The sequence below is a fragment of the Eumetopias jubatus genome, unplaced genomic scaffold (assembly GCF_037043125.1).
Source record: "Eumetopias jubatus isolate StellerSeaLion01/CBP00866 unplaced genomic scaffold, mEumJub1_p1.0 scaffold_10, whole genome shotgun sequence".
Taxonomy (NCBI): domain Eukaryota; kingdom Metazoa; phylum Chordata; class Mammalia; order Carnivora; family Otariidae; genus Eumetopias; species Eumetopias jubatus.
This window is the reverse complement of record NW_028274816.1, coordinates 105,131,961-105,144,268: the sequence shown is the minus strand read 5'-3', so window position 1 is coordinate 105,144,268 and position 12,308 is coordinate 105,131,961. Positions and strand designations below refer to the sequence as shown.

Genomic DNA, 12,308 nt, shown 5'->3' with positions numbered 1-12,308 from the left:
TTTATTTTTTAAAAATTCTCCACCCAAAAATGATTTGAGGACACTGCCCTAGTACCTTCATAAGTATTACCAAAAAAAAAAAAAAAAAAAGGTTCTGAATCTTAAATGAAGGAAGGAAGGAAGGAAGGAACGATCGGAGGATCCAGAATGGAAAAGGGGAGCCAATAGAGTAACCTAACATAAGTCTTTGATGGAATAAATTAAAGCTTTTCATCCTTACCCTCCGGAAGTAGCTGCAACTAACTAACCTAAGATCCATCAGAGATGGACCGGAGGGGCCAAAGCTTGTTTCATATGTAAAGAGGGGTCACAAAGGAGGGATATGATACTCACAATACTTGGTCCCTATGGGAGTGGGTGCACAAATTCAGATATTCTGGGTCTGTCACTCCCTCTTCATGAAGGATGGAGGCAGACTGGGGACTGTGGCATAATAGGCTGGTCATAAGTCAGTACTCAGCCCCCGACAATTTGCCAGATCCTCTGATTATTCAACATAAGATGGAGGGGCGCCTGGGTGGAAATCTGGATTTTTATGTAAAATGTTGTGATATTTACTTATTTTTAAAGATTTTATTTACTTGAGGGGGGGTGGGAGGGTAGCAAAGAGAGAGGGACAAGCGGACTCCTGGCAGAGCAGGGAGCCCCACGCAGGGCTCATCCCAGGACCCTGAGATCATGACCTGAGCCGAAGGCAGACACCCAACCAACTGAGCCACCCAAGCACCCCAAATGTGATTTTTAAAAAACTGGCATTTACATTTTCAGAAATCTTTAAAAAGCATTATGTCGGTCAAAGGGAAAATACAAGTTTGCAACCTCTGGTGTGTAGTACTGTGGAGCATTTATGGTAGTCAGTTACCTCTGGGGAAGAATTGTGTCTGGTTTGTTCAACCAGAACTGGGAAGCGAGTTCTGGTAATGGGGCCTCAGTCACCTGCGGAAGCTCTGTCCTTCCACACTGGGGTAATAGTTAATATGTTGCCCTTCTGTACCTGGATAATAGTTAATACGTTTCAGGCAGAGAGGAAATGGCCCAAAATGAACCGTTAAGTCCTCCATGGTAGTATATCAGTGCTGGTCACATTGGAGAGGTGAACCCCAGGTTTTGCATCCGTCCCGAGGTTTTGTTGTACCTACTTTGGCAGAAGCATGGTAGGAATAAAACATCACAGATTTGGAAAGGTGTTGAAATTTTCCTAAAATGTAATGCAGGTGCTAAGTGGGATCATTATTTTGCCATGAACAGCTCAGAGGAGTGTCATGTTTTTAAACGATGGTGGTTTCTACAAAAGCTGACTTAAGGAGATGCTGGGCACAAGATCTGACTGGAAGAAATCAAGAGGAAAGGGTGTCCGAGTGGTTCTGCTCTGGTAGGTTTGAGGAGGCAGCATGCTGATCTTTTCCGGAAGTGGTGTTGGGGAGTTGGGATGGAGTTGGGAAATACACATGGCCATAAATGGTGTGCTCCTGCTCCAAACAACTGAGCTCATCCCTGGGCTTCAGGAACCTCATGCTGGAAATTTCGACTGAAATGAACTTCTGACCTTTCCATCAGTTCCCTTGAGTAAGTCAGGGTTTTATGGACTATTTCCTATTCCCACTTAGGAGGGGATTTGAACTATTACTTCTATTACTTAAGAAGGCAGCACAGTATAGTATTACCACTAATGATATTATATCAGTAGTTTTCCTAAAGCACTAAAGACCTTTCACTTGTATTCTTCTCATTTTGTTCCCTGGTGACTCTGGGAGTATTATTCTCATTGCACAGATGCAGAAACTCATGGTTTCCCATTGTCCTTTACCTAAAGTATAGAATCTTTTTTCTTTCTTTTTTTTATAAAGATTTTATTTATTTATTTATTTGACAGAGAGAGACACAGTGAGAGAGGGAACCCAAGCAGGGGGAGTGGGAGAGGGAGAAGCAGGCTTCTGCTGAGCAGGGAGCCTGTTGCCGGGCTCCATCCTAGGACCCTGGGATCATGACCTGAGCCAAAAGCAGATGCTTAACACTGAGCCACCCAGGCACCTCTCTTTCTTCCTTCCTTCCTTTCTTTTTTTCTTTCTTTCTTTCTTTTTCTTTCTTTCTTTCTTTCTTTCTTTCTTTCTTTCTTTCTTTCTTTCTCTCTCTCTCTCTCTCTCTCTCTCTCTCTCTCTCTCTCTTTCTTTCTTTCTTTCTCTCTTTCTCTCTTTCTCTCTCTTTTTTTAAGTAATCTCTATGCACAACATGGGGCTCGAACTCACGACTCCGAGATCAAGAACTCACATTCCACCGACGGAGTGACGGAGGCAGCCAGGCATCCCAGTGTGGAATCTTTAATGTGGCCTGAGTCCCTCCCTAGTCTGGCCCTGGCCTGCATCTCCAGATTTCTCTTCCACCACTTTTCCAAGAGTTCCCTTTGTTCCCTCTAGTCTGGATTTCCTTTGGTTCCTTAAATAGGTCAGGTTCTTTTCAGCCACAGGCCATTGTACATGCTATTTCTTCTGCCTAGAACACTTTTCCCTTTCTTCTTTGCCTGGTTAGCAACAACTCATCTTGCAGGCCTCTGTTTAACATCATTTCTTCATGGGAGCCTTTCCTGAACATCCAGGCAACATCGGATTCCCCAGTAATGGCCTCTTATACCACTCTGCCCTTCCTATTCCAAAGACTCATCACACTTAGAAGTACTCATTCACTATTTCTCTTTCTTTTCTTCTTTTCCTAAGATTGTATTTATTTATTTGACAGAGCGAGAGAGCACAAGCAGGGGGAGCGACAGAGGGAGAGGGAGAAGCAGACTCCCTGCTGAGCAGGTGGGGCTCCCGCGGCAGGTGTCCGACAGGTAAGCCTGACCGGTGGGAGGAACCCGTGGCCTCATTTCAACAACTGCAGCAAGCTGAAGTCCCTGCGGGTTGCAATCTGTGAGAAAGGGCACTTTTTTCTTCTTTTCCTTCCCCGCCCCCCAAGCCAGCTGCGTGTCCTCACCAAAGTCTTTGTGATATCCATCACTGTAGCACTTCCGAAGTCTAGTTCATGGCGATAACCACCACAATCTGTAACTAAACACACAGGCGGCGGTGTATAGGGTTGCAATGTTAGTTCCAAATACAGTGCTGTTCACATCTCCGGTGAGGAAAGAACACTGAGTGAATTCATTACACGAACCACTTAAACTAATTGAGCGAGGAGCTGAAAGCCGCATTCCTCAAATGTGTGCCCGCCACAAAATGGGCGTTTCACATCAGGCAGTCAGGCTGGAAAACACGCGTGAATCAGTGCATCTAAACAAGGAAGAAATGCTCCTTGGGGCGCCTGGGTGGCTCAGTCGTTAAGCGTCTGCCTTCGGCTCAGGTCATGATCCCAGGGTCCTGGGATCGAGCCCCACATCGGGCTCCCTGCTCGGCAGGAAGCCTGCTTCTCCCTCTCCCACTCCCCCTGCTTGGGTTCCCTCTCTCGCTGTGTCTCTCTCTGTCAAATAAACAAAATCTTAAAAAAAAAAAAGAAAGAAAGAAAGAAAGAAATGCTCCTCAAGGTGTGCATTTGCCAACTGTTTATTTGTTCTCAAGTCATATCCTCAGGACTGAGAGCATGACATCAGGGGTCACAGGTCAGAGCCTAGCACACTTAGCTTCCTGAGGCAAAGACTGAAAATGCGTGGCATCTGTTACAAAGAGGAACAAGCAAAAGGGGCACAACCCATCTTCATTACTAAAAAGAATTAAATGCATAAACTAGAGTGTAAAAACATAGCTGGAGGAATATTTCCCAAACTCATCTGTAATCAGGATTGTCTTTGGGAGGCAGGTTTATAAGAAGAGATAGTCACTTTTTTTTCCCTTTCAAAATTTAAAAGAGTATGTATAACATTTGTATTTTTTTAAAGATTTTATTTATTTGACACAGAGAGAGAGAGAGCACAAGCAGGAGGCAGAGGGAGAAGCAGACTCTCTGCTGAGCAGAGAGCCAGATGCGGGACTCGATCCCAGCCAGGACCCTGGGATCGTGACCTGAGCCGAAGGTAGACTCTTAACCGACTGACCCACCCAGGTGCCCCGTGTATTTTTTTAATTAAAAAAAATTTTTTTTAAAAGACTTGATGCTTTTTTTTTTTAAGATTTTATTTATTTGACAGAGTGAGACACAGCAAAAGAGGGAACACAAGCAGAGGGAGTGGGAGAGGGGGAGAAGCAGGCTTCCCGCCGAGCAGGGAGCCCGATGCGGGGCTCGATCCCAGGACCCTGGGACCATGACCTGAGCCGAAGGCAGATGCTTAATGACTGAGCCACCCAGGCGCCCCTAATTCTTAAATTTTTTTAAAAGATTCTTATGTATTCAATTGAGAGAGAGAGGGAGGGAATGAGTGAGTGGAGGGGCAGTGGAAGAGGGAGGAGCAGACTCCCCGCTGAGCAGGGAGGCCCAACACAGGACTCAATCCCAGGACCCTGGAATCATGACCTGAGCGGAAGGCAGACTCTTGACCAACTGAGCCACCCAGGCTCCCCTGTATTACATTTGTAAACAGAAATAAAATTTTAAGTCCATAGGGGTTAGTGATACAATGTTCTTAGACGAAGAGCAGTGTTACAATGAGGCTGCTAAAGAAGAACATACATTATGTAACTATTTTCTACCATAAACAAAAAATACACTTGCAAACACTTGATGTAGAACCGGGTGGTCCAACAGAACTTTCTTCAGTGATGGAATATGATGTGTATCTGGTATTGCCCAATATAGTGGCCACTAGCTGTATGTGGCTAATGAACACTTGAAATGTGGAACTTAATTTTTAATTTATTTGAATTTAAACTTAAATAGCTACATATGGTCAGAGGCTACTGTACTTGGACACACAGCTCTAGAACCTTCCATTTTCTGGGAAGAAGAGTGTCAGCAAGGGCAGGGAGAGCAGACCAGATTTGGTAGCCATGTTGTCTTACATAAGTCATGTACTGTTTTGTTGTCTACACAGAGATCATCTGTATATTCTATTACTGTTCGAGGAATGAAGTGAGAAACCCTGAATGGCCAAAGCAATCTTGAGAAAGAAGAAAGCTGGAGGCATCATACTCCCTGATTTCAAACTATATTACAAAGGCTATGATAATTAAAACAATATGGTATTGGCATAAAAACAGATACACAGATCAATGAAACAAGATAGAGAGCCCAGAAAAAAACACATTTATGTATGGCCAATTAATTTATGACACAGGAGTTAAGAATATACGACAGGGAAAGGACAGTCTGTTCAATAAGCTGTGTTGGGAAAATGGTAAGCCACATGCAAAAGAATGAAACTTGCCCACTATCTTTCACCATACACCAAGATTAACTCAAGGTGGATTAAAGACTTGAATATAGCACCTGAAACCATAAAACTCCTAGAAGAAAACATAGTTGGCATAGGTCCTGGCAATGTTTTTTTTAACCTGACACCAAAAGCAAAAGCAATAAAAGCAAAAATAAATGAGACTTCATATTAAAAAGCTTCTACACAGCAAAGGAAACCAACAAAACAAAAAGGCAAACTTTACTGAATGGGAGAAAATATTTGCAAATCATGTATTTATAAGGGGCTAATATCCAAAATATATAAAGAGCTCATACAACTCAATAGCAAAAAACACTTCACAAATAATCCAATTAAAAATGGACGTAAGATCTGAATAGACATTTTTTTCAAAGATATGCAGATGACCAACAGGCACATGAAATGATGTTCAACATCATTAATCATCAGTGAAATACATATCAAAACCACAATTAGCTTTCACTTTACACCTGTCAGGATGGCTAGTATCAAAAAGACAAGAAATAACAAGTGTTGGTGACGGTGAGGAGAAAATTGAACTCTTGTGCACTACTGGTGGGAATGTAAATTGGCGCAGCCACTATGGAAAACAGTATGGAGGTTCTTTAAAAAATTAGAAACAAAACTACCATACAATCTAGCAATTCCTCTTTTGGGTATTTATCTGAAGAAAATGAAAATACTAACTCAAAAAGATATATGCACCCCATGTTCACTGCAGCATTATTTACAATAACCAAAATATGGAAACAACCTGTGTCCACCAATGGATGGATGAATAAGGAAATTGTAGCATGTACAATCACACAGACACAGACACACACAGACACACACGCTAGAATATTACTCAGCCATAAAAAAGAATGAAATCTTGCCATTTGCAACAACATGGATGGACCTTAAGGGCATTATGCTAAGTGAAATAAGTCAGATTGAGAAAGACAAATACTGAGTGATTTCTCTTAAATGTGAAATCTTAAAAAAATAAAAACAAAAAAACCAAGCTCATTGATACAGAGAACAGATTGGTGGTTGCCAGAAGCCCCAAAGGGTGGTGGTGAAGGGGGTGGGAAAAAAGAAAAAGAACAAAGTAAGAGAAGGTACTTCTTTACACTCTTAAAGGCCACAGCATTAACTTCATCCTACCATACCCCTTTACATTCCCCTTTCAAGTGCTCTGTTCCTAGAGGAGGGAACTGACCTATTAAGAAAGCAATAGTTGGGGGCGCCTGGGTGGCTCAGTTGGTTAGGCGACTGCTCGGGTCATGGTCCTGGAGTCCCAGGATCGAGGCCCGCATCGGGCTCCCTGCTCAGCAGGGAGTCTGCTTCTCCCTCTGACCCTCCCCCGTCTCGTGTTCTCTCTCTCATTCTCTCTCTCTCATATAAATAAATAAATAATCTTAAAAAAAAAAAAGAAAGCAATAGTTGGGCACCTGGGTGGCTCAGTCAGTTAAGCATCCAACTCTTTGACTCAGGACTTCATCTCAGAGTCCTGAGATTCAAGGTGCATCAGGCTCTGCACTCAGCATGGAGTCTGCTTGAGAAACTCTCGCCTTCTCCCTCTGCCCCTCCCACTCATGCTTTCTCTGTCTCTAAAATAAGTCTTACGGGGCGCCTGGGTGGCTCAGTTGGTTAAGCATCTGCCTTTGGCTCAGGTCATGATCCCAGGGTCCTGGGATTGTGCCCCAGGGAGACTGCTTCTCCTTCTCCCTCTCTCTCAAATCAATAAATGAAATCTTAAAAAAAAATCTTAAGAAAGCAACAATCATCTCATCCATCCTCATTCATGTCAACTATTTTAAATGTTTTGTACTTTTTCTTATAAACTGTTTCTCCATCTCGCCTTCATTATCTTGCATTCTGTGTTCTTGAGACTTCTATTGAATCATTAGCCATTCAATATTTAGTTTTCTTAACTTCCTTAGTAGAAGTCTAAATAGTAGAGAACACTAAGAAGAGAATATCCATGAGATTAGCATATATAACACAGAGTAGATAATCAGCCCCCTAATAGAGTGGGCTGAAATTGCAGTATAATGTTAATATACCCGCACAATTTGTCAAATAGATGACAAAGGTTAAATTTGGTTGGGGGTGGAGGGGGAGGCAGGTGTCTCAGAGGACCAGACTGGTATGGTCAAACTATGACAAGATTTACTTTTTTTTCTTCCTGGTAGTCATCTTTTAATTGGTGTGCAGCATGTCTGCTGTCAGCGGCTGGCAACTTCCCTGAGAAAGCATAGATTAATAGTAAGCTATGTTTCTCCTCTGTTGCCAATTCTAGCTCAGTATTGGAACCAGAAGTTCAATGGGGAAAGCTACAGCCACCGGATGCCAGCAACAGGACTACAGGGGCAACCAGACCTTTTTACAAGTGCTACTAACAACGCGTCGACTCTCCTTCCTTTGGCCCTGCCACCGATCACGGTTGCCATCGCATGTGCTGATGGAACCACCAATCCTCTGATGTGGTTTCTGAGGGAAAGCAGCTGTTTGGCCTCATGTTTACGAACACCGGGGTCTCCTATCGCTTATACTTGTGTTTGAAACCAAACACCTTGGCCAGTCTGTGTCGACCAGGGGTGGTACAAGAAGGCACTGTCCATCTTGGGTGAGTTTTTGTACCATCACAAAAGAGAAGACAGTCTTATAAAAGAAAATTAAACAACGCTGAGAGCCTAAAACCAGTGTGTAGTAAGAGGAGACTCGTTTTTTTTTTCAAGATTTTATTTATTTGACAGAGACACAGTGAGAGAGGGAACACAAGCAGGGGGAGTGGGAGAGGGAGAAGCAGGCTCCCCACTTTGTGGGGAGCCCGATGTGGGGCTCGATCCCAGGACCCTGGAATCATTACCAGAGCCGAAGGCAGATGCCTAACAACTGAGCCACCCAGGCGCCCCAGAGGAGATTCATTTCTCACCAAGTAATTGATTATTCAGTCAAAACTGAGGCTGTCTATAAGTACAGGCTATAAATAGATGATCAGAAGCTTTTTTTTTTTTTTTTTCTGCCCTGCCAAGAAAAAGAATCACTAACCCTACAGATGTGGCTCCAATCTTTCTGATAACATTCTAGGACCTGTTTGGGTAATAGAACTGAAAGAACTCTTTTAAAGCTACAGAACTCCTTTCATACACTCTAAATTGCACACTACAGAGATATGTTCTTTACAGATAATTTCAAGGGGTTCCTTGCATCCTGAAACCCATCCTTAGAAACTGGAAGTTTAAGAATTCATCCACCACCATGTAGTATTCCAAAAAGCTTTATTGTTTCCCATTAATAAAAAATAATATAAAATTCTCTATAGGAAGTATCAACCCATTCATCCCTTTTTTTAAAATAATAATTATTTTTTTTAAGCAAGCTCTATGAGGAGCTTAAACTCAAGACCCTGAGATCAAGAGTCACATGGTCTACTGACTGAACCAGCCAGGTGCCCCACATTTCTCTTTTTCAACTTTCTGATTTCTACTAAAAGCTTTAACCAAGAAGTCTTAGGGTTAAAGGAAAACCATTCAATATGTTTAACACTGTTGCTCTAAGATCCAGTCTGACTGCATGATCTTCTAATCGTGGAGACATGACAATCAGCAAGAACACAGGATTTAGAGACCAGTGAGCTTGGGCTGACCATTGGTTCTAAGTTATTCATTGTATAACTACTTTACCTAATTTTTTTGAGCCTGCTTTCTCACCTGTAAAATGAGTCTATTACCTGATAGGGAGCTACTTGGAAGACAAACAATAAAGTAAAACATCTGACACCGAAAAGGCTGAATTAAGATCTTTAGAGACCCAAATCATCAGGACTCCAGTGCCAGAATCAGTCAAGATATTAGTAGAAAACAAGAACACACTCGAACTGGGTAACTTGAAGGTTTAATAAGGGGACTATTTACAAAGACATGGGAAAGTTCAGGAGAACCAACAAGGAATAATGGAGTAATCCAGAGCTAGAAGGGGAATAGTTCTTTCTATTCCTAGATTTGAAGGGGCAAAGTGAAGGAGCTAGAAGCTCGAGAGGGCTGCTTAATTAGGAGTCATGGTCTTTGGTAGAGCAACACAGACAACCCCGGTGACCTGGGTATGAGGAAGCCTGGGGAATAAATACCCTCACCATCCTTTCCTCATGCCTTTTGATCTTGAAGGTATTACTAATTGGATCAACACAGCCTGAAGTCAGAGGGCAAAGGAGCCTGTTAATGCAGTCCATTGGGGCCAACCCCTCCTGGGGCACAGAACAGGATGGACAGCAGCTCTGAAGGGGACACGGAAGATCTCCTGCACCACTTCTGCCCCAGCAAAATTCAAACTACTAAACTATTAAACACAAAACCTGCATGTATGCTGAAACTGAAGTACCTTCTTTCTAGAACTTTTAATTATAAACTTCCGAGTTTTTTTGTTTTTTTAATTTTAAGTAGCCTCCACACCCAACATAGGGATTGAACTCACAACCCAGAGATCAAGAGTCTACACAATCTACTGACTGAGCCAGCCAGGGGCCCCTTGAGTTCTTATTATTAAAAGCAGATTTCTTTTCTCAGACTTTCTGGTGTCCCTGCTTTGCTGATGCCTTAAGCACATGCCTAGATGGCCTCTAGCGCGGCCATGAGTGTGGCCCCTGGACAGAAAAGCCTTGATAAACGTCAACTGGTAAGTCCTAGTTAACTCCCGAATGCTAACTCTAAGGATCTCTAAGAGATTTCTGAGCATCCAGAACGAATTTAGAAAGAATCTTAGGATTTTTCTGTTTAGGTATTACTCATTAAGGAATTCAGAAATTGGATTTTCTTAGACTCAAAAAATCCTTTGGTCGTTAAAACTTCTTATAATCCTAGTGAGTGACAGGAAAGTTTATAGTTTCTTATGAAAGAGAATAAAAGAAATCAGGACATCAATTTCACATTGACATTTTTATTAACGCCAACTTTTTAATTATTATTTTTTTAAAACAATAGCACAAAAATGTTTCAAGGAAGCAGTCTCACAATCTGATGACCTTCTGAAATATAGTTAAGCCACACCAAATATGAAATTCCTGTTAATAACACAAAACAAATATTTTTAAAAAGGAAAAATAAGAGGAAAAAGAAAAAAAGGAAAAAAGGTAGGGGCAGAGGAAAGCAATGAAGTGTAGAGTTAAAACTCACTGGGTCAGGTAGGTGAGGCTTGTTAGTAGGATACACTGTTAAAGCAAAGAGTGGCACACACAGGCTTATGGTCTTTGCTGTTCTATCCAGTCACCACTAATACACGGCCCCTGCAGCGGGGGCCACTGACTTCTTCTACGTCCACGGTGAACCGGGAGAAGCCAGTGTTGATACTATCATGAAGAGGTTTAACCGTTGGCCTGTCGGACAACTACGACCATTTTGTTTGTTTTTTAGCAGAATAACTCCTTCAGGACGGCCTGGCTGAAAACCCTTTAATTTCTATGTCTCACCTATATGCATCTCAGGGCTCTTAAAAGTTATCTTAAAAAAGAAAGAAAAAATAATGTATATCAGTTTCTCTTATTTAATGTGGCTATAAAAGATGTTTCCTTATTATTTCTTGATCTCTAAGAAGGACACCGGGGGTGGAGGTTGGGGGTGGAACTAAGAGGAAGAATAAACCCAGACCAGGAGAGGTTTGGTTTTTTTTTTTTTTTTCACTTTTTTTTTTCCTTTTGGCTGGGTGGTCACACAGGAGGGAAGGCATGGAGGAAAATTATGATCCTTGGTTCAGAATGAGTTATGCGGAAAATATATCTTCCCGATCACTCCCCATGCCAAAAAAAAAAAAAAAACCAAAAAAAAAAAAAAACCACCAAAAAACCCCCCCAAAAACCAAAAACCCAAAAAGAACCAAAAAACACTTGGAATTATGCACAGACTCTATGTTATACCAGCTATCAGCCTTTCACGTTTAACCATTCCCAGCAATGGACACTACCCTTGGCTTGTAGGCTGCTTGCAGAACCTACTTCACAAAAAATCTTCTTCACCCAGAAGCCTCTAGTTTCCTTTTGGTAGGTTATAAAAACAGAACATCTGTCATTAACAGGAGAGTGTTAAATACTTTTAACCACTGACAAGGCTTCAGGAAGTTTCACAGTTTCGTTATGCTCTATTTTATTACTATCATATTTACATTTTTACTTTTTATTTTTATTTTTTTGCTGAATTGCTGATTTTCCTTTTTCAATAGGATTTAATTCTGGAGTGTGAGCAGGAACCAGTTAACTACATTCATTGTCCAACCCCCACTGGTTTGAAAGAAGACTCCAAATTCTTGGCATGTGAATCAGCTGTTCGGTAGCCCCACCTTATCCCCCCAGCAGCCAAGCGGCAGGACCGCAGCAGTGGTGTGCTCAGGGCTCACGCTGTAGGTGGTGAGGCTTTTCGCTGAAGGAGGTACTGGTGAATGCTCTCAGCATCTCGCTTTAGCCAAGCAGCATTCAGCAGGATATTTTCACAACACTGCTGGATGGTGCGCTCAGCTGAAGGAGCCGGATGACTCTCGAAGAAAGCCTGGTATAAAACAACGCAGAACACAGGATCATTACTAGCAATAGTAAGAAGGTACTAATATCGCAGGTCATGAAAAAACACCCACTGTTCTGTAAAGGATTCAAAAGCTTCAATCATGAAAATTTTACCATTGCCACTCCCAGGCTAAAAGAAAACAAGCAGCTTCTTGGACTTGCATATAGGAATTCTTCTCCAAATATATGCTTAAAATTGAATCAAAAGTTAATAAAGAGAACCTACAGCCTTTCTTTTAGACTCATCATCTAGTGGTTAGTGTAGGTTTTGGAATTAGGCTTGGGACTGAAATCTAGGCTTGGTCATGTATTAGCCTATGACTTTTAGTTAAATTAACTCTTCTGTTTTCTCATTCATGAGAAAATATTTACTCCAGACGATTAAAGAGAAACCCATATAAACTGTTAACATAATAGTTGGCAGGCAGAGTCCTTAAGGACTCAAACACATTCTGACTGCTTCTAAAAGAGATTAAA

General features: G+C 41.9%; 1 protein-coding gene across 1 annotated transcript in view; it reads right to left on the bottom strand.

Moving 5' to 3' along the window:
- Positions 1–10,203: 10,203 nt before the first annotated feature.
- The window catches only part of NPEPPS (aminopeptidase puromycin sensitive), a 97,786-nt gene continuing 95,681 nt past the window's right edge, over positions 10,204–12,308 (bottom strand). Inside the window, exon 23 of the mRNA XM_028089828.2 lies at positions 10,204–11,817. Within this exon, the coding sequence (XP_027945629.1) occupies positions 11,665–11,817 (153 nt within the window). The 3' untranslated portion in view covers positions 10,204–11,664. The remainder of the gene's footprint in view (positions 11,818–12,308) is intronic.